At 40.3% G+C, this 20,993-nt stretch overlaps 2 protein-coding genes across 4 annotated transcripts in view; one reads left to right on the forward strand and one right to left on the reverse strand.

The window, feature by feature from the left end:
• Positions 1-7,749, forward strand: part of LAMA1 (laminin subunit alpha 1) — a 109,201-nt gene extending 101,452 nt beyond the window's left edge. For both annotated transcript variants that reach the window (XM_072999588.2, XM_072999589.2), the window contains exons 58-63: positions 354-543; positions 1,104-1,262; positions 2,166-2,319; positions 3,556-3,689; positions 6,312-6,534; positions 7,214-7,749. In XM_072999588.2, coding sequence (XP_072855689.2) covers positions 354-543; positions 1,104-1,262; positions 2,166-2,319; positions 3,556-3,689; positions 6,312-6,534; positions 7,214-7,374 — 1,021 coding nt within the window. In that variant the 3' untranslated portion in view covers positions 7,375-7,749. The remainder of the gene's footprint in view (positions 1-353; positions 544-1,103; positions 1,263-2,165; positions 2,320-3,555; positions 3,690-6,311; positions 6,535-7,213) is intronic.
• A 2,420-nt stretch (positions 7,750-10,169) lies between these two features.
• The window catches only part of ARHGAP28 (Rho GTPase activating protein 28), a 90,461-nt gene continuing 79,637 nt past the window's right edge, over positions 10,170-20,993 (reverse strand). For both annotated transcript variants that reach the window (XM_020793485.3, XM_078391542.1), the window contains exons 13-15: positions 16,085-16,209; positions 13,941-14,005; positions 10,170-12,833 (exon numbers count right to left, since the gene is read on the reverse strand). In XM_020793485.3, the coding sequence (XP_020649144.3) occupies positions 12,742-12,833; positions 13,941-14,005; positions 16,085-16,209 (282 nt within the window). In that variant the 3' untranslated portion in view covers positions 10,170-12,741. The remainder of the gene's footprint in view (positions 12,834-13,940; positions 14,006-16,084; positions 16,210-20,993) is intronic.

Raw genomic sequence — 20,993 nt, forward strand, 5'->3', positions numbered from 1 at the left:
GTTGCTTTCATTCTTCTTACAGTCCTTTGTGTATCAACTCTCTTCCATTTATCCATTTTGTTTATTATGGCTTGTATCCAAATATGTCCTTCTTGCAACAGAAGAGTTTATTTAATTTGTGAAGGGACCAGGATCTAGTGGAGAATTCCTGGTGAAGGAATGGGACGGGGCTGTGTTTTTCCCCAAATCCCACACTGTCCCATAGTGTCCTCATTGGGACATTATAAGGAATTAATCAACAGGCCTATTTACTAGACTTATATTAATCTCTTCTTTTTAGAAAGGATAGACGAATTTCCATGAGGTTCCCAGTGGTCTGCAGACTCTGAATTATTTCACATCTTCTTTCCTAGGCTTTTTGTGCAGCTGAACCTCAGGACCTTTGCTTCTAGTGGCCTGATATACTACATGGGTCACTCAAAGCAAGTCGATTTTGCAGCCCTTCAGCTACAAGGGGGGAAGCTTTCTTTTTCATTTGACCTTGGAAAAGGACGAGCAGTAGTCTTTCATGATGCAATTGTCAATGATGGAAAATGGCATACGGTAGGTGTACCAAGTGACTGCCTTCAATCTCATCTCATTGTTCTATGCTGCCAAGTCACATCCAACATATAGTGACCCTAATAAGGTTTTCAACGTGAGATATTTCAGGAGTGACTTCACCATTCCTTACTGCCCTGGGCGTTCCCGTAGTTGAATGGGAATTTGAACTTAGGTTTTCCAAGTCTTAGTCCACCACAGTGGCTCTTAACTTACCGGTAATCTTCAGTCCCAGCAAAGAATAGGTTTCTTTTTCCATTTTCATGTACCTTTTGCTTCTGCAAAGAACTCTGTTTTCTCCTATTGTAATATTTTAAATATTTCCATTAAAAGGAAATTTCAGTTTCATACCTTTCACATCTCTCCACATGTATATTTAGAAGTCCAGTGTCACAGAAATGTGTTGGATTAAGACTGGCATGAGTCAGTTAGTTTCAATTAAGCCTGAAACAAACAGGACAATTTCTGGTAGTCATATATATCTGACACCATTTTTTTGAATCCTGTTCTTCACTGTATGGTTTCCAAATCTTACCTAATGGCTAATGTGTCTTATCTTACAGGTGAAAACAGAATATGCAAAAAGAAAAGGTGTAATAGTAGTTGATGGGCAAATATCTGTGGCTGTTAACGTCCCAGGAGATGGAAACACCTTAGATGTTGATGGGAAGCTGTACTTAGGGGGTCTACCCTTAGCTTACCCAGCCAAGAATATTGGAAATGTAAGAACGTTTTTCTTTTTAATGCTATTTATTTCCTTTCAGAGTGCTGGACCGATTGTCTGATGTGAGTTCAGATACATAAAGATATGCAGTGAACTGAAACACTGAGCTCATAAGGGGAACTACAGGATACCAATGGGTCGTCATGTTGCAATAGTCACTAAATGGATTTAATAAGCAGCCTCCTTATGTTGTCAGTAAAGTGTAAATGCACCTGTAATAACACTGACAATAGAGAGTATCATTAGTCTTAAAATTTTCAATATAGAGCCATGAATTTAAAGATTGAAATAGTTGGATCTCCTAATGTTATTTTAAACTGTAAACTCTCAGAAGTGATTTTGATCCCAGCAGTAATTCCAGGAAAGAAATACTCCATTCTTTCCCCCACGACTTGAAATCTAACTCCTGCATACAGATTAACTCTCATAGGGAAAATGCTTGTGTTTTTGCTTGTTATATATTAAAGATACTGTGTAATTTGGTTATTAGAGAGTGTTACTCAGGGAGATACGTGGCTAAAAGTTAATTCTGGTTTCCCTTAGCCCTGGAGTGACATCTTAATCTACAATGGTATATTGGTTCATTTGCCATGTGGACACATTTATGTGTACAGAATGTTGGTTCTTTTTCTAATGTCAATATATATGTTGGTTCCTTAATGAGTTAAGAGTTCCAAAGTAAAAAGGATTTCTTGTAGATCTGTGTGTATGTGCAGGCAAGTAGGCTACCATACAGGGCCATAAATGTCCTATGCAAATCAGAGCTTAGAAAAAGTACTTTTTTGAATCCTTACCTGCTCCCCAAGCTAGCAAGGCCAGGAGCAGATTCTGGGAAGTATAGCCCAAAAGAAAAAACATTCCAAGTTTTGATACCAATGGTGATATTAAATTTTGTTTGCAGATTACTCACAGTATCCCTGCCTGTATGGGTGAAGAAATCATGAATGGCAAGCAATTAGACAAAGACAGCTTAGTTTCAGTCTTTGCTGTCAACAAATGCTATGTTGCAGCCCAGGAAGGAACCTTTTTTGATGGAAATGGATTTCTTGCTCTTGGTGAGGAAGGAGTTGCTTTACAAACCTTTGAAAACAACACAAATGTAAATTAAAATCTAACAAAGCAGTATCTCATTTAACTGTACTGTATTGTTCTTTCTCTTCCTGCCTTTCCTCTTCTGTTTTGCTGATCACTCATTGGTAGTCTGTAAAGAATCTCTCCTGTAATTATTCCCAATTGAGAAATATAATGCCATTTATTTTATCAGTTTTATGTCAGCTGAGAAACACATAAATCTATATGGAAAACCAAGCCTGTTTTATATGTTGTTACAGCACTGTGGATGTGTGCCACAATTTGGTGAGCCACCCAGTAATCATTTTTACAGTTCTTTATGTAAAATTTGTCATGTTAGCATGGAAGTTGGGAATTTCAGATGGCAAGCCACATCTGGGTACCAACCTAGCCTTCTGGGAATCCCAGCAGGCCATGCCTTTCCTTATGACACCATCATCTGGTTGTTTCTCAGGTTTTGTTTGGTTTTCCCATGTTAGAATCTGGAAATGCTTCTCCAGAAATGCTTCCCAGAAATCAGAGGTTTATGATAAAATAAGCAGGTATTTTTCTTCTGACCATCTTGCTTTTGGACTGAGCCACCACTGGAACAAAGCTTCTGAGAACCTCACTGAACCTAGAAGCCATTCTCCACTTGTGGGGCTGGGTAGATAGGGTGGGTCAAAAGGCATGACCATCAAAATTGATGCTGCCTTCCCAGCATGTGCCACTTCTGCTAGCTGCATCAACTGAATTATTAGGATTGACAAGAGATACAGTACTCACACTGTCAACTAGAGGAATTCTGGGAGCTGTAGTTCAAAAGCATACCTGAGCTTTGGAACTGACATGGTGCACTTCCCAGCCTCCCTTGGCAGCTGGTGAGTGGTTGGCTGCCAAGGGAGGCTGGGAAGTGCTGACCAGGCTCCTTCCCAGACTGGCACAACAAAAGACCCCAGCACTGCTCAGTGAATGGCAAATGAACCAGCTGGTTCTGGGGGAGGGAATGGGCCTCCATGGCACCTGTCATGCCACTATTCATATTTGTATCCACAGGGATATGAATACAAATAATTCATGTCTATTCTCAACCTTTACCCTCCAGCTGTTAAATTTGTGACCACTGGCGATGGTTGAACACCAACAGTACCTGGGGCCCTGAGGTTGAGAACTGGTATTATAAACCCATATCACAAGATCTTTTGACCCACTGATAACTGGTTTGTCTTTTTTTTCTGTAGTTAAAGAAGGTTATAAAGTTCGATCTGATGTTAACATTACATTTGAGTTCCGCACTACAGTCATGAATGGAGTTCTTCTTGGAATCAGTAGTGCTAAAGTAGATGCTGTTGGGCTGGAGATTGTAAATGGCAAGGTGGGTGATGAATTAATGTGATACTTGATGAAGTATCTGTGCATTAGTCTTGATAAATACAGCTGGTATTAATATGAATCAAAAATAATGCATATGTAATACACAATGCTTGAGAGAAAATCTGTGCCAGTTATTAATGTGTGACAGGATAAACTGGTGAGTGCAAACTTGATTATGAATGTGAGGTTTATCCATTAGTTAATTAACATCTTTTTACTATATCTGTGAATTATGTCTCTAATTTGTCTAACCCAATTTCCAGCCCTGTTCTAGTTATGAACCCAATTTTACAAATGTCTATTCCATTACAGTTGGGAAAAGAAACCTGTTATAATGCTATAAACCTTTCCTTTGGAGACTTAATTAGACAAAGAAAGTCTCTAAAATAAAGGTTATGAAACAAAATGGAAGGGTTAACAATCCAATTAAGGATTACTTTGCCATTATATACATGTATTTATAATACCTGAAACCTAAATTGTTCTTGTTTAAAACCTTTCAGTTGCTCTGTTAGATAATACATTGCCCAGGAAGGAAAGAAGAAACATATAAAGAACTGCCCAGATAGTCCTAAATGTTATTTCAACCAAGCTAATTAGTAAGGGCTATTTAGATCGCCATTTCCTACACCCTAATCATCAGTGGTGAATAGTTTTATCCTGTGCCTTGAGGATGAAGGGCCAAGACCATGAAGAGATCAGTAGCATTGGTCCTCTACATGTTGGGTTGGGAGAAGCCAAGAGCTGGCAGGCCGCTTGTTCCTTTCTACCTAAATTATATTGCTGTGTTGATAAATGGAACTGCAAAAAAGCCAAAAATGAAACAAAAGAAAGCAAAAGCACCACAAACAAATAATTGCTACCTGCCAGTTGTTTCTAATAGCAAATATAGAACTGCAGACTAGGCAAATATATTTGGTCAGTAATTTTGTATGCACTTGATTTGATCCAAGACCTGTTGAACTCAGTAAGGCTTGTTTCTTGTTAGAAATGCACAGGATTACTCCATTAAATATTTTGTTCTTTGTCAGAAGCAGAGAGTGGCCAAAATCCTGTTGCTTAGTGTAGAAAATTGTTCTGGATTAGGAGCTTTGGTGAATCAATTCCTCCATAAACTCAGTTGGGCCTATTGTAACTTTCATCTACTTTAGCATAGTAAATCACAGTTAAAGTAGGCTATTTTAATCAATGGAATTTATGGAGGAGTTGACTCACTAAACCCCTGCTGTTTTAGTGGGTCTCCTCTAGTATGATTTACTATACGAAGTTAGCAGAATTTTGGCCAGTATGTGTGTAGGAATGCATATGAGAATGCAGGAAGTACAGGAAAAAGAATTGGCTGGAGATACTTGAGGGCTGATTTGGATGAAGCACAACATCATTGTTCAGAATTACCTCATCCAAAATCTGTATAGCCATGATCATGTCCAGTTTCCAGAAGGAGAAGGCAAAGATGAATCCCTACTGGAGGACAGTAGGTTGAAAATTGATGATTTTCTTCCAGGAAGAGGGTTTCCCAAAGGCCAGATTGTTCCCTGCCTTTAGGGGGCAAGTTTTTTGTCTTGGTTCAGATTGATAATCCACACATACTCCTAGAAACTGTCCCAACTCCGACCCCCATTATTCTGTCCTTCACACCAAGCAGTGCCATTCGTGACAAAGTGAAAAGGACAGAGGGTGGGCTGACTCTAACAGCTACTCTGCGAGAAACAATCAGACTCAGGCATGGAGGTTGTTAATGATGACTATAGCAGTAGTGCCAGTTTAGTGTTAAGGGGGAAAAAAACTATGTGTGCTATGGTACATCTTCCCATTCCATCAGTTGATTTCTATCTTGACTAACAATATTATACATGGGAACTCCATGGTGCCTCAAAACGACACCTTGTTCTTGAAAGATGTTGGCATAATTCCCAGGATGTGACCTGATCATCCTACATTCTGCAGCACTCCTAAAGACCTTTTGCCCGAGTTCATCGTTTAGTTGTAGAAGAGAACAAAATTAAGAGAAAAGGCAAGGCTGTAGCATTTCTGAAATAGGAGATGGTTTGACAAATAGCTTGGTCTCTGCTGGTAAGGAATAGTGCCATTTCTCTCCCCCATCAAAAAAGAAAACTCCTGGCACACTCCCAGGAGTATTAAATGGAGTCCATCTGATACTCCTCCTCTTTCTCTATTTTTCATGAACTTGCCCCCCTCCACAAAGCAGAAGATGCCTGAAGATTCAGAGCTTTTTACTCAGCTTATATTATATTGGTTCCCATTGTGATCTTTCTCCTGCTGAAACAGTACAGACTAGTGTTCAGGTTTCCAATTTTTATCTGAGTGTTTAGGAAGTTTAACGTTATACCTAAAGTAGCAGAGAACTCACTCTAATATACAACACATCTTTAAATATTCAAATAGGCAACATAGTAATTGTCTCTTGTCCAAGTGAAAAGAATGGATTTTAACAGAGAATTGCATTTATTTTGAGTGAGGTTTCATTTAGTCACTGTCCATGTGGCTAAAATAAAAGCATTTACATACTATGCTTAAATATTTTGTTAAAGTCAAGTAACTGTCTGTTTTATCTGCTTTCAATCTTTTTTTTCCTTTTTTGCCATATGTCTGGTTTTTGTAGGTTTTATTCAGTGTCAACAATGGAGCTGGTAGAATAACAGCTACTTATGAACCGAAAGGCACAGCTAGTCTCTGTGATGGAAAGTGGCACAAACTTCAAGCAAACAAAAGCAAGCATCACATTGCTCTGAAAATTGATGGGAACTTGGTTCAGACTGATAATCCACATACACATTCTACCTCTGCAGATACAAACAATCCTATTTACTTGGGAGGTTATCCTGGTATGTTCACTTCTCTCACATTCAGAATATAACTGTGCAGGGAATGAGGAGATAACTAACTGAGATGCCCTCTTAGCCTTAGCTTGTCTTGTGGTGAAGATACCTTGCTACTACTATGAAGCAGTTTCTTTGAAATGGGGAGGACTATTTAAAAAATGGCACTGATTAGTGACCTAAGAATTTTGCAGAATTAAGATTGAAGTTAGTTTAGGGGATTAAGAGTATCTGGCTTCAGGTGCCTTTACAGCCCCAAAGAACTGTTTGTTCATACGTTCTGTGACTGAAGGCCAATTTCTCTTCCTTGCTTTTGACTACATTTTCCTTGATTTTGAAAAACGGGCAGATGACCAAAATTCAAAATCAGGGTTGGCTAATACTTTTACCTGGCTGCTAAAATGTCACGAACATTGCAAGCTTTCCAGCCAAACCATTTTAGTAGTGCACTAACCCTAACCTGCTGCATTTGTGCAGTTCCTTTAACAGGGTTGTTGTTATAGTAAAGGAGCCTATTGATGCCAGATCCTATTGATGATAAAGGATATGGGAGATACTGTTTCATACTTTTAGTGTTGTTTACCTTTGAAGAGTCCTCGTAGTGAATCAGGCTGCTTCTAAAGTGCAATTTGGATCTCCTCCAAACAGCAAACAGACTCATTGCATTCTTTACTTTGTTTTCTAGCTGACGTGAAGCAAAATTGCTTGACCAGTAAAATCTCATTCCGAGGCTGTCTGAGAAACCTCATGCTGATTAAGGGCCAACAAGTGGAATCCTTTGACTTCAGTGAAGCCTTTGACCTGCATGGAGTTTTTCCACATTCCTGCCCTGGGGCTGAGCGCTAAACAAGGGAGACTGTCCATTTTAAAAGTTTTTGTCTGCCTCTCTGGTAATGCAAAAGAAATTCTTTTTTAAGCGATAATCCTGGTCTCATTGATCTCCCTCTATTTTCCAGCTCAGGATAAATATTTTTTTTAGCCAGAACATGTAAGGTACATTTTTTAATTCTTAAAGCCTTTGTACAACAAATACCTCTACCAAAATGTTAACAACATTAACTGCATACATTTTTTAAAAAAATCAGTGAACTTTTAAAAATCAGTGTTGTCAATGTATTTTCTACCAATTACTTGATGGTATTTCATATGGTGCATGTAGTTCTTTTTTATAATGAAGATGTAAAATGTGGGCACCCACACAATAAAACCACTCTTACATTATGTGTGTATTGTAACTGAAAAAAAAAAGTTCTATTCAAGACACAAGGGAAAGGAGTTCAATAGGAAGCCAGTTTTGGAAAGATTCCACTTAAAACAGCTGCTGAACTCTTCATGCTGATCACATTGCTGGCATCTTGTGCTCTGTATACAAAAATGACTTCTTTAAAACCTGGATATTTAAGTTGCTCTCTGGCACTCAAAGATACATCAAGGTGAAAAACAAGTTTGGTTTAATGCAGACTGAAGCCAGAACATGTATTTTTTGGTCATGGGCTGTGCAGTTGCACTCCATGTTCATACTGTAATGTGGGGTCACAGATGGTGGTGTGTGTTTACACCTCTGTTCTCATAGGCAGGTGAGAAAATGTTGAACTAAACACTTACTGAGATCACAGGGTAACTTGTGCTGGACCCTATTACCTCAGCTGACTTGTGACAGCAGAATTTGCATATTGAAAGGAATTTCACCAAAAATCCTATAATCAGAAATGATCACACCAAAAGGAAGAGGCTAGAAAGTAGTGTTCCCCCAATATTTTGAAGGTGTTATCTTGCACCAACTAAGGCCATCAATTCCAATGAGGTGCATTCTGGATATATTTGATTGGCAGGTTGCTTACAGAGGCATGTCATTCAGTCACTGTTTGAAATGCACCACAAGATGCATTTCTCAACTGAAGATGAGGCACTGAAATACATTTCTGCATAAGTATGTGATTATCCAAGCATGAAACTAACCTCTCAGAATAGATGAGGAAAAGCTTCCTTTGTTTTAACAACAGGAAGCTGCTGTTCGACACAGCAACAGTAGCTAGCAAAGCAAAAGTTTGTTTCCAACCTGCTAATGGGAAATGTTAAGGATGAAGCCAAGATTCTAGCCTCACACCATTTTGGTTATGTCTGTTTTCAATTTCATTCTTTTGCTTGTTTCTAAACAAGTAGCCCATGACTGAGATCTGCAAAATGTCAGTGTACTATCCTGGTTTTTCCCCAGGGTCAGGAATGCTTAACAGCAAACACCCAGGCTCTGTAGTCCTAAACACTGAAACATGGAAGAAGGAGTGAGTTAAAGCAGAGGTTTAAAAGGGTGGTCACAGAAGACAGAGCACAAATACTAGCTCCTCTAGGAAGCATATAGCAGTACGCACCCTCACCCATCCACATGCCACTGGCACACAAATTGTTGCCATGCCCCTGCAAAGCTTGAGATCATTGCAAAGCCAAGCTTCTGCAAATCATGACCTGAAGCATGACTTCTGTGCCACTCCCAGGAAACCAACTATGTTACATTTCTGTTGATCCATTTTAGGAAGGAAGGGCTTCAATAGGTAGCTCCAGAGGCTGTCATGGGCTGGATTGGGACCTTTTGAGAATAAGTATCTCATTCTTTTTGAGGTACCACCGTGTCCTTTTGTTTAGGCCTGCTCTAAATACAGCGGGGGGTGGGGGGGTGGGGGAGAAAGCAAAACTAATCTTAGAAAGTACCCACTAGCCTAGACTAAACTTTTAAAATTAATTAAATAACTCTTGTCTCTGCTGGGTGGAACACTAGAAAAGTAAATGGCGGCTAAGTAAAGAGAACCCATGTTTTGTTTTTATTTACTGCTTAAGGGGGCACCAACAAAGGTCATTAATTAATTCATTTGTACTTTAGGGAAAATACAACATTTTAAACTGCTTTAAAAATTCCTTTGACTTAAAATACATAAACCAGGTAAGCTTGATCATTTACAAATATTTATGTATGGAACTGATCCAAGGGCTTGAGAATAAGCTAGGCAGATAAACCAAAACTGGCAGGCATCCATCAGAAAGATAACAAACAAAAAAGGATGAGTCTCAAGAGTGCCAACATGTATATTTAATTAAATTTAGTATTTAATATGTCTATTCATGTTTTCATATTCAGCCTGTTATTATTTTATTTCTTACGTGTGGTAGTTTTAAATATATATTTCCCATTTTATACTCCACCCTCTGCAGACTAAATGATACACAAGCTTAGAGGGCACGTTTATATATAAACGGTACATTAAGAATCTTGTTCTTTTTATCAACTTGTATCAAATTCCATTTTATTAGAACTATCCCTTGCAGCAATTTTAAAGCTCAGTTGCTGGAAGAAGCCATGTTTTTAATATAGGAAGGAAGAAGGCATGTAAGAGGTTTAGTTGATGCCACTTTAATTTTGCCCTAGATTCAGTACATACATGTTCCACTTTCTAAATCCTCTATTTAGTTGGCGTGCCTGCAATCAACCCATTCATGACAGATGGTCAAAGGAAACACATTATAGAAGATTTCATTCTAAATAAGTGTTGCTGCTATTAGAATATGAGTTTGGAAATTGTTTTAAAAGGAATACAGTACTGGCATTTTGTTCCATATGAACTCAATACAAATAGAAATGGAAGTGCAGAAGATTCTGTGTTGTTTTCATTCAGCACACTGTTCAGATGTTTATTCAGCTGTTGTTCAGATTTTGTTCATGAAAAAATTGCAATATAGTAATTATCAATGTGTAATATTAAAATGAGTGAAGAAAAATTGGCACAAGAATCTGGACTAAAACATTTAAAATAGTGGAAGCTGATACTGTCATAGATCCTGTGAAAGAACACTTTGTTTTAAACAAACAAATAGGATTGCAGTGCACAAACATCAAAGGAAGCACTGATGCACAGATGAGAACAGAAAGGTAGTGTTAATAGGATAGTGTGTTTTGCCTTGATTTATTTTCTGTGACAACTGATTCTTACTTATAAATAAACTATACTGGGTAGGTTTGTAGTGAAGAAATGAGGAAGTAGAGCCTATGAAAGCTACGTCTTATGGGTGCCAATCTATAAAGACTGAAAACCATGCTCATAAAACCTGTGAGGTTTGTATCATTAGAATCTCACCTCTTACTCCAGGGCTGCACGCACAGTACCAGACTCTGGACTGGGACTATGCAGGCAGCAGCAACTCAGGAAAAGCACTGTGAGCATTAATCACCTGGAGCAGAGGTGTGGCTAAGGAAGCTTGATCCCATAACAAACAAGTGTGGGCTGTCAGCCTTGATACTGATAAAACCCAATAGCTTTGCATCTAACATACACTGAGGTAGTCTGGAATATTAAGACATAAACAGATAAATGAGAAAAAAATGTTCCAGTACTTTTAACACTTTTGATACTGCTTCTTTGAATAACAATAATAAATTGAGACAAATTATGGAGTGTAAATTTTGTGCCATTTCTTCTTTATACCCCTTGAAATATTGTAAGTAGTCTACTTATATGCTAAACTTGATATACTGGTGTAAGTTACACTGATTTCAGTAAAACCATGGGATTCCCATCATGCAATGTAATAGGCAACTCAAGGACTGATGGAGTTGGTGGCTCACTCCAAAATCTCCTTCCTGTCACAAGCTGCTTATGCAATCTACACAAAAACAGTTTGTCTCTTAACATGGAGCTTATATACTTTCTACTCACACCTCAAAATATGCAAGGGTTCCTTCCCCCCCATTATATAACTCATGGCCCCCAAAAAGCTACAATGAATTAACCACACAGTAAATATTTTGAATTTTCAAACATCTAAATATGTTTGAGGTTCTGTGGTTACAATACATATGTAGCGTGCATGTGTATACATCCACACACACCACAATTACTACAGAAAAGTAACTTTAAAAAGTGGAAATAATTTCATGCAGTAGATTCCACTTTCTTCTACTGCAACAGTCAGTATCTCCTTATAGAAGCCTTATGCTTTTAGCCACCCAAGGCTATCCTTAATTTACCACAAAATGGGCAGAATCCAGTTGATACTAAGTATGTGTTAAACCCTAAAGGACTGTGTGTTTTTTTAAATGGGATTGAACATGCTTAGTTTTCCAACCGACACAAATGGGAGAGTGCACTGAACGCTGGCTGACATTAGCCAGTGTTCAGTTTCTAACACCTTTTGCTGAGAGCACGCTTCCTTATCCGAAGACCACAATCTCATGTTTCTGCAAGCAGCAAGACAAGGCCATTACTTTCAGTCCTGCTTGTTAAAATGCTAAATTAAATGACAACATCGTTTCCCCCCCACAACACAAACACAATAAGGACAATAGAAACTTTTGAGAAACAGGCTGTGAACACTTCGCAGTATGGGCATAAACTTTTCTAAAATGATTTGCAAGTGTCTAGGCATCCATCTGTTTTCCAGCTGTTTCAAATCATTTATGTAGAACAACCCATGTGAAAGGAATCTACTATGTGAAAGGAATCTGTTTCAAACTTACTTCTGTTAATTATTAAGCATTAATTTGTACATAAGCAAAGCCAGAGAAATGTGATTAATGCCCTGATATGTAATGACGTACATATTGATATATTTATATACATGCACAGTACATGAACAGTCAAAACGTTTCTATACAGTAGCTTTCTCCTCTCTCCTTGGCAGGTAGTAATATGAAATCAGTCAAAGGTATTGTAATCATTGACGTTTGACAAAGGAATAGTCAGGGATGAGCAGGAATGACTTTTGGCACAGTGCTTGGTTGGCCTCACCTTTTTTCCTTTGCACGTCTTGCTATTAGTGGTTGTTCTTTGGTTCTGGGGATACCACCAGTTTTCTTCTTTGAAAATATAAGTGGCAAGATGGGAATGACAAGAGGATCCAGTTTTTAATCCTGCTAAGAGAAGCTTCTGTCTTCATTCCTTCATATTAGTTGAAAAGTGGCACCAGTGTTTAAGATCAGTGTCAAAGGGTACTTATCACAAAATAAATTATCATTATTATTATAACAAACCATTAACTGAAATAACAGTTCTCAAGTTCTATGATACACCTAAAGGATAGAAACAGTAAATTAATGTCAAAAAGACACTTGCAGAGTAGTGGTTACTTTGGCTTCATTGTTGGCAATATGGCTCAAGGTAAGGCCAGCTTTTCCAGTCATCCTTTTCGGTAATTTCCAAGTGTTCAGCCAAAATGTCTTTACAGGTTTCAACTTATTTTTGGTTTAATCACCCATTCGGCTTGAGGATTTGCTTGGTAAACATCCAGCATGTAAGCATCTGGGTCTAAACAGTGCTGTCCTGGAAGAAACACCAGTTTTTAAAAAATGGCTAACAATTAACAAAGATGTCAAACAAAACCATTTTAGAAGATGTTATATTTATAACGTATGGCATACTTTTAAGGGAAAATATTCCCAGTATATATATATTGCTGTTCTGGACTAATGGTCATGCTCCAGAGGACCATTAAGAGAAAGAAGCTGTATTAACTCCCAAGAATACTTACCTGCTTTCCTTATCCTTTATGTTTGAACTAGGGAGGCTTTATATGGCAACCTGTTTTTTTGTTTGGAAGATAAACGGATTCTGTGTGAGCAAGAAATTCACCTTATCATACAATAAGCCATAATAAGCGGGTTTCAAGATATATATTCCATTGTGAGTAGGCAAAATGCAGTCCCCACCGATGTTCTTGGACTACAATCACCATCAGCCTTAGCCAGCATGGTCAATGGTGAAGCATGACAGGGAGCCGCAATCCAGAAACATCTGGAGTTGTCCTGCTGTTGCTTTTACTCCATTGAATGTTGGCTGGGGAATTCTGTACGTTGTAGCTAAAAAAAGGGGAACTTTTCCAGTATCTGAAAATGGCTAAACATTCCAAGCTGAAAAGATAATATGATGCGATATTATACAAATAACTATAGACACATTGGCTGAGATCCTGTTGATTAGTGTAGTAAGTTGCTCTAGAGTAGGCTAGCTGAATCACTAGGGATTGGTGAGTCAACTCCTCCATAATTCCATTTATTAAAATAGGCCTACTCTAGTTGCAACATTCAGTTTTAGCCACTGAATGACTCCGGCAGTCCATTTTTGCCTGTGTAAACATTGTACTCCTGCTAGCTGCATGTTAATAATATTAGCAGAAACACTAGTAGCAAGGGTGGTAATACAGGATGCACCTCTTACTGCTATCTCATGTTCTTAATGTGGATTGGATAAAACTGGATAGCTGGATAGCTGCCTAGATTGGTCCTGACCCAACCAGATAGGCGGGATATAAATAAAATAAATAAATAAATAAATAGTACTTGTCATGCATTGCAATTTTTTTTAGGCATGCAGCTAAAGCCTATCTCAAAAGACTACACAGTTATTCCTGAACAGCAAGGAAACATTTACCTATATTTCCTCCAATTTCATGTAAACTTTGCATCTGCATTTTCACCTTCTCTGATGATCCACAGCTATAGATTGGGAAAGGAACATAAAATAAAATATTAAAGCATCATTTTGAAGAATGGTCTTAGCTATGTTTCTTCTACACTCAGATGACTGCCCTACATCCTTATGTCCATTACATTTTAAATAAATCACTAAGACAGACTGCCTGCCACATGTATAATCCTCTCAGTAGAATCAACAGTACTCCTACCCTTCAGCGGTAGGATACATAATTTATTGTAAGAAATCTGTTTAATTCTATGCAGATTTGAATCACAAATTTCTTGCAAACTGAAAAGCACTTGATGTGCATCATGTTGTGCTGGACTGGGCTGGTGGGATCTAGTTTGGTTGGTTTTTCTTTCTTTTTTAATAATCTCCAAACCATCCAGCTAGGTCCTCATGCAAAAGACATACACTTTGAATAAATTAAATCTTATCTCAGGAATTTGTTTTGAGTACCACAACAGAGTTAAGTCACAGTTCTTCCACAGGGGGAAAAACACACACTTTTTTGGTATCATGAGATTGAGATTGCTTGGCATAATTTATAGCAAATGGATATGTTGGCTGAGTGCAGGAGTGAGCAGGGCAGAGGGCTACTTCCCAGATTTGCTGACAGCACAAGGGCTGAACACTTGAGCAGGAGGGCAGGGACCAAGCAAGCTAACTTGCATGTTTAAATTTTTTATGTACTTGTTATGCATTATAAAGATTGTTACAATGGGTTTTGTTAACAGAAAAACTTTTAACCATTATATATATATGAAAAAAAAAGAGAAAAGTCTCCCTTGAGTTCCCTAATGACCAAAATTTGTTTATTTATTTTTCAAATTTGGAAGATACGGGGCCCTGGAGTGCTAGGGTCCCTGAAAATGCTATAAAATTGCCCCTGTGGCCCCCTAAAAGGCAGAAAAGGATATTTTTTTCCCTAAATAATTTTAAGTTTCAGGAGAAATGGGGCTTGGGATCCCGGTGGTACTGTTGGGGGATGGGATGCAAAAATGGCCCTAGGAGCTACGTGCAGCCTCTGGGCAGCAGTATATTAACCATTCTGGTTTAGTTTATAGGCTGTAAAAATGACTTTTTTTGTTAAATGCAATATTTATGACCTCAAAGTAAAGGCAGCTGTCTCATGGCTGCAGTCTTATGGCCCAGGGGCCAGAAGATGTAGCTAAACTCCTTTACCAGGTTGCTGTAAGAGTGTCTGTTGTTTCTCTGAGACAGAATTCTAAAAAAGGGGGTGAGAGAGACATTTAGAGGGATGGGGGGAGAAGGATATATATCCACGGGATCCCAAGCCTTCCTGTTCGGCAGCATACTCCTGGAACAAAAGGCACAGACCTGGCACAGTTTATTTCCATTGCATTGGGAGCATGGGAGTGCAGAGTATGTATGGAACAGCCATAATGGCTAAAAAAAGAAATAATAAATGTTTCCCACACCTTATAGCCTCCCAGCACGAATCCAGAAAAGCTACAGGACATAGTGGTTTAAAAAGTACTGTACAGATTTTCTTTCTCTCTTTTTCTGCTTGCATGGGGAGCCTCAGTGAGAGTGTCAGGCTGTGAAGCAACATGCCAAGTGCTACAAGCATGGTAGACCAGGAGATTTGCACTAAAGCAACTAGGATGGAATCCAATTTGATTTCATTTTTAAATGCAGTCACTTTAGCACAGTTAACTTGTAGAGAGAAAACATACAAGGTTGAATGAATCTTGATTACTGTGACTCTAGATTTTGGCTAATGATTTTGCAACTCTTTTATTACTTTACAATGCCCCTGGTTTATACTTCCGTGCTCAAGACCAACAAGGTTTGGAAACTTTTCTTGTGATCTGGCAAAAGAGATTTTTAACTCACCTGCAAAACAATCATATCCAGTCCATGTAATCGAGCCCTCACTAGCCTAGAGCTTGTCAAGTCCTACACACGTATGTCATGCTAAGCCATCATACTGGCCCAGCCCAAGTGAAAGAATAAATTGAAACTTCCATCAGGCAGTAATATAAACTGAATATAACTTGTGAAATATAGTATGCAGAACATTTTTCCTGATAAGATTTTCCTCTCCTCTGTAGCTTATTTCTGTTTTTACTCACCTGTTTTCACAGTAAAATCGTGCCACAATATCCTGGGCTTGCGTCTGATTGTTCAGTTGAATTGCCATAGAAACTTTTGAATGCAGTGGAGCGTGAACTCTGATCACCCCTTCGGGTATGTCAGGCTGTAGAAACAGGACAGAAACAGCAGTCTGCTAATTTCATGACAGGAACTGCAGAGACAGTAAGTGATGTAAGCTGTATCCACAGTTATCCCAGAAGGAATCTGCTTGCACAAAGGGGCTCTTTTTTTACCACGGAAGCCCTAATGATCCCATGAAAAGCCTCTCCCAAGTGCTGGGGGACTCTCAGGCCTATGGGGTGCTCTAGGAGAGGGCAACCCATACAATCCCAGGCACACATCAAAACCTAAACAGCTTGACCAGTGGATCTGGAAGCCTTTGGCATCCGGATTTGATGTCCATAAAACAAATAGTGTTTCATGTTTTTGCGAAGGCTTTCACAGCCGGGATTTAATGGTTGTTGTGGGTTTTTCGGGTTCTTTGGCCGTGTTCTGAAGGTTGTTCTTCCTAACGTTACACCAGTCTCTGTGGCCGGCATCTTCAGAGGACAGCACTCTGTGCTCTGGTGTAGTTCGCTTGGGAGTGGAGTATTTATGGCTGTGAGATGGGCTTTTGTTTTTTCTGTAGATGGGTGATTAGTGTGTCTTGTTGTGGGTGTATTGTGATAAGAAGGAGAGATTATCAGTCACTGTGGTTGATGGGTGTCATTAGCTGGTCTTTTGTTTGTAGTGATCACCTTGTGGCTGGTTAGAGTTCTTTGACCTTTTGCACGCTGTATTTTTGAGAGCTGGGAGCCAAGTTTTGTTGACTTTCAAACTTTCCTCTTTTTTGTTGAAGTTCTGCTGGTGCCATCTAATGACACCCATCAACCGCAGTGACAGATAATCTCTCCTTCTTATCACAACAATACACCCACAACAAGACACACTAATCACCCATCTACAGAAACAGACAAAAGCCCATCTCACAGCCATAAATACTCCATGTGACAACCCCAGACCTACTGGGATATGCCACAGTTTCACTAAGCTGCCACCAACCATTCCCTGTAAGGAGTCACACAGACCAGGAATGGATTTTTAAACAAACAAAGGAATAAGGTTTATTTAAATAACACACAGGGAAAATAAAATGATCAAGTGAATAAGATACAGTAACGTGGCTTAGTCTCAATCATACATACACCAGTTTGGTTCACACAGAACACCTTTAAATAAAGCACAGACCCTGAACCTATCAGTTCTGGCTAACCATACAGACACCTGAACCTATCAGGTTGGTACTGACTGACACACAGTAGTACCCTGTCTGACACACAGACTCTCACACCAGCTTCTTCTTCCCAGCTTCTCCTTCAGCTCTCCTCCAGCTTCTCCCTATATATACAGTACAGCCCCTCCTCCTGATGTCCCGCCTTCCACTCCCCATAGGATGGAACTTTCCCTCCAAACCCATGACAGACAGGTAACATCAGTGCTGTATGTAACACCTCCCCTCTTTATAAGTTGTTTTGTAGGGGGAAAGCTAAGGTGCTTTTCTCCAAAAAACAACCTGGATCCAAAACATACAAAAACATTTATACAATAACATACAATAACATACTTACTTATACTTACACTAGGATAACCATATCAATTAGGCATCTAAACATTTACCATTTACAATACATCAAGTTACCTTTATTCATACAAACCAAGCATGTTTAATAACCAACAGGTACATTTAACTTTTTGGTCACCAAAATATATACATAGTCCATGTTTCTTTCGCCGTCTTCATTCTTCGGGTCTTCTTGACAAGGCGTCAGCAACACAGTTCACTGACCCTCTGACCACCTTCACTTCAAAGTCATAGTCCTGCAGGTTTAAAGCCCACCTCATAAGTTTACTATTGTGGGTTTTCATTGTCTTTAACCATTGCAGTGGTGAATGGTCAGTGCACAGAACAAAATGTCTTCCCCAGATGTAAGGCTTGGCCTTCTGGATCGCGTAGACTATGGCCAGGCACTCCTTTTCCACGGTTGTCAAATGTCTCTCACCTTTCTGGAGTTTCCTACTCAGGTAGGACACCGGATGCTGGTCACCATTTTCATCCTCCTGGCAAAGAACTGCTCCTACCCCGCTGTTAGACGCATCGGTGTAGATGATGAACTCCCGGTCGAAGTCTGGAGCACGCAGCACTGGGTAGTTGATGAGGGCCTCCTTCAACCTCTGGAACGCCTCCTCACAGTCGCTGGTCCACGGGATGCGGTCATCAGTCTTCTTCCTCGTCAGATCGGTCAGCGGAGCCGCAATCTCGCTAAACCTCGGGATGAACTTTCTGTAGTAGCCCACCAACCCAAGAAATGATTTGACTTTTTTCTTGGTGTTGGGTCTAGGCCAATCACGAACGGCTTCTATTTTGGCCTCTAGGGGTTTGATCACTCCTCCCCCTACTATGTGACCCAAGTATTTTATTTCTGGGCTACCCAGCTGCAGTTTGTTCTCTTTGCAGAGCCTAGGCCAAAGCACTTCCTCCCCTGGGTTAAAGTGCCTCTCCCTGCCTTCCTGGTCATCCCAAGCTTTCTTTCTGACCTTTGGAGCTTGCAGGGTCTCTGCTGCTAGCTCTAGGTTTCTCTTTAGGTCATTCATCAAGGTGTCTATATATGTCACAATGTCTTGTGGGTCATCCTGGGTGATCTGCTCCCAATTTTGTTTGATTAAATCAAGTGGCCCTTTCACCCTTCTCCCAAACAAAAGTTCAAACGGACTGAACCCAGTACTGGCTTGTGGCACTGATCGATAAGCAAACAAAAGGGATTGCAGCTTCTGGTCCCAATTGTTTGGATTCTCAGCCAAGTAAGCCCTAATCATGCGCATCAGAGTCCCATTGAACTTCTCCGTTAACCCATTACTTTCAGGGTGACAGGCAGTGGTTTCCTTGTGTTTAATTCCACAGATTTGCCATAACCGTTTCATGAGCTTCGATGTAAACGATGCGCCCAAATCTGTGATTATTTCTGAGGCAAATCCCATCCTGGACATATACCCCACCAAGGCATCTGCCACTGTGTTAGTTTCAATGTTAGTCAAGGGAATGGCTTCAGGGTACCTCGTGGCATGGTCCACAATGGTGAGAATGAACCTGTTCCCCCTCTTTGTGGCCTTGGGCAAAGGTCCCACAATATCCACCCCTATACATTTGAACGGAGTGTCAATCACAGGCAAAGGGCACAACTTTGCTTTGGTCCTGTCACGGTTATTCCCCTGCCTCTGACACACATCACATTGTTTACAGAACTCCTTGATCTGCTTCCCTATTTCAGGCCAGTAAAAATTCTGTGTGATTCTCTGCTGTGTTTTGTTCACCCCTAAGTGCGCAGCAAACATGTCAGAGTGCCCCCTTTGTAAGATCATGGGGCGATACCTTTCAGGTACCACTAACTGACTTCTGATCCCTTCTCCCCCTTTTGAGATATTCCTCAGGGTCTCTCTATATAAAATTCCCTTTTTCTCTCGAAATCTCACTGGGGTTTCAGGTGTTAGCTGGGCGTCTGTCACCTGTTCAAAACACTTTTGGAGAGTGGCGTCTGCCTTTTGCTCTTGGCCAAATCGGCTGTCTGTGGTTAGGGTTTCCACCACAACTTCGGAACTCCCCTCTGCTTCCGTCTCGGGCTCATCAGTACCCCCCTGAACTGTCCCCGTGGTAGCTTGTGAACGTGTAATCACTAGCACCCGTTTCACATGTTCAGCCAGGTCATTTCCCACGAGCACGGCTGCTGGCAGAGTCGATGAAATCGCTAGCCGCCAAACTCCCCTCCAGCCTTGAAAGTTCACAGGTACCTCAGCTACTGGCAGCGAGATCACCTGTCCCTCAATCCCTGCCACCTTTATGCTCTCATTTGGGATTACATACTCCCTAGGAATAATATCTGGATGGCACAGGGTCACCTGGGAACAAGTATCCCTTAACCCCCTATACTGATGGTCAAGTATTCCTACGTCCACCCCTGCGGTTTCAAACAACTGCGAATCTGTTCTCACTAGTAAGCAGCGCTTGACCTCCACAAGAGGACCATTTTCCCCAGCCTGATCAGCCGATGTAACTGTTCCAGATTGAGTAGCCATGGCAACAGGCTCCCTCAGTGGCAAGGAGCTTTGCTCTTTCTGGACACAGAACACAGCTTTTGGCTTGGTTCCACTCAAATCATGAGGCACAATTCCTTTTAGCTGCTTTAATTTCTCACACTCTGAGATTAGATGGCCCTTTCCTTGACAGAAATAACATTTTCTGCTGTACTTGGAGTCTTTCTCATCTGGTTTTGGTTTTCCCTCCAAAATCTGAGGTCTTTGTTTCATGTCTGAGGGCTTCCCTTCACCATGGGCCCCTCCCACTTGCTGGTTTTTTCCTGGTCCCTGAGAGTACTTGCTGTAGGTTTCTTTGGGTTTATCTACAGATTTCCACTCAGCACCTAAGGGTTTTCTTATTTGATAAATAAAATCTGCGATCTCGGCTGCCTCTGCCACAGATTTCGGTTTCCTTTCCCTCACCTGGAACTTCAGTTCCCCATGCAGGACTGAATAAAACTGTTCCAGCACTATCAGGTCTTTGAGCTGCTGGAAGGTCTCTGTTCCCTCCTGAGATAGCCATTTCTCTAGCAGCCTCACCAGTTGGGCCCCCACTTGGGTAAAAGTCTGCTCTGGTTTCTTGGTGAGTGACCTGAATCTTTGCCTCAGCTGTTCCGCATTTATCCCATGTCTGGCAAACACCAGTTTTTTAAACTCAGCGAAATTTTTTAGCAGCTCCTCTGGCATCTCTGCATAGACTTCTGCCAGGCTGCCACTGATTAAAGATCGCATGATGGTCATCTTCTCAGTTTCCCTTACTGAGAAGTCCACAAACGCTCT

The sequence above is a fragment of the Pogona vitticeps genome, chromosome 4 (genome assembly GCF_051106095.1).
Source record: "Pogona vitticeps strain Pit_001003342236 chromosome 4, PviZW2.1, whole genome shotgun sequence".
NCBI classification, from domain to species: Eukaryota; Metazoa; Chordata; class Lepidosauria; order Squamata; family Agamidae; genus Pogona; species Pogona vitticeps.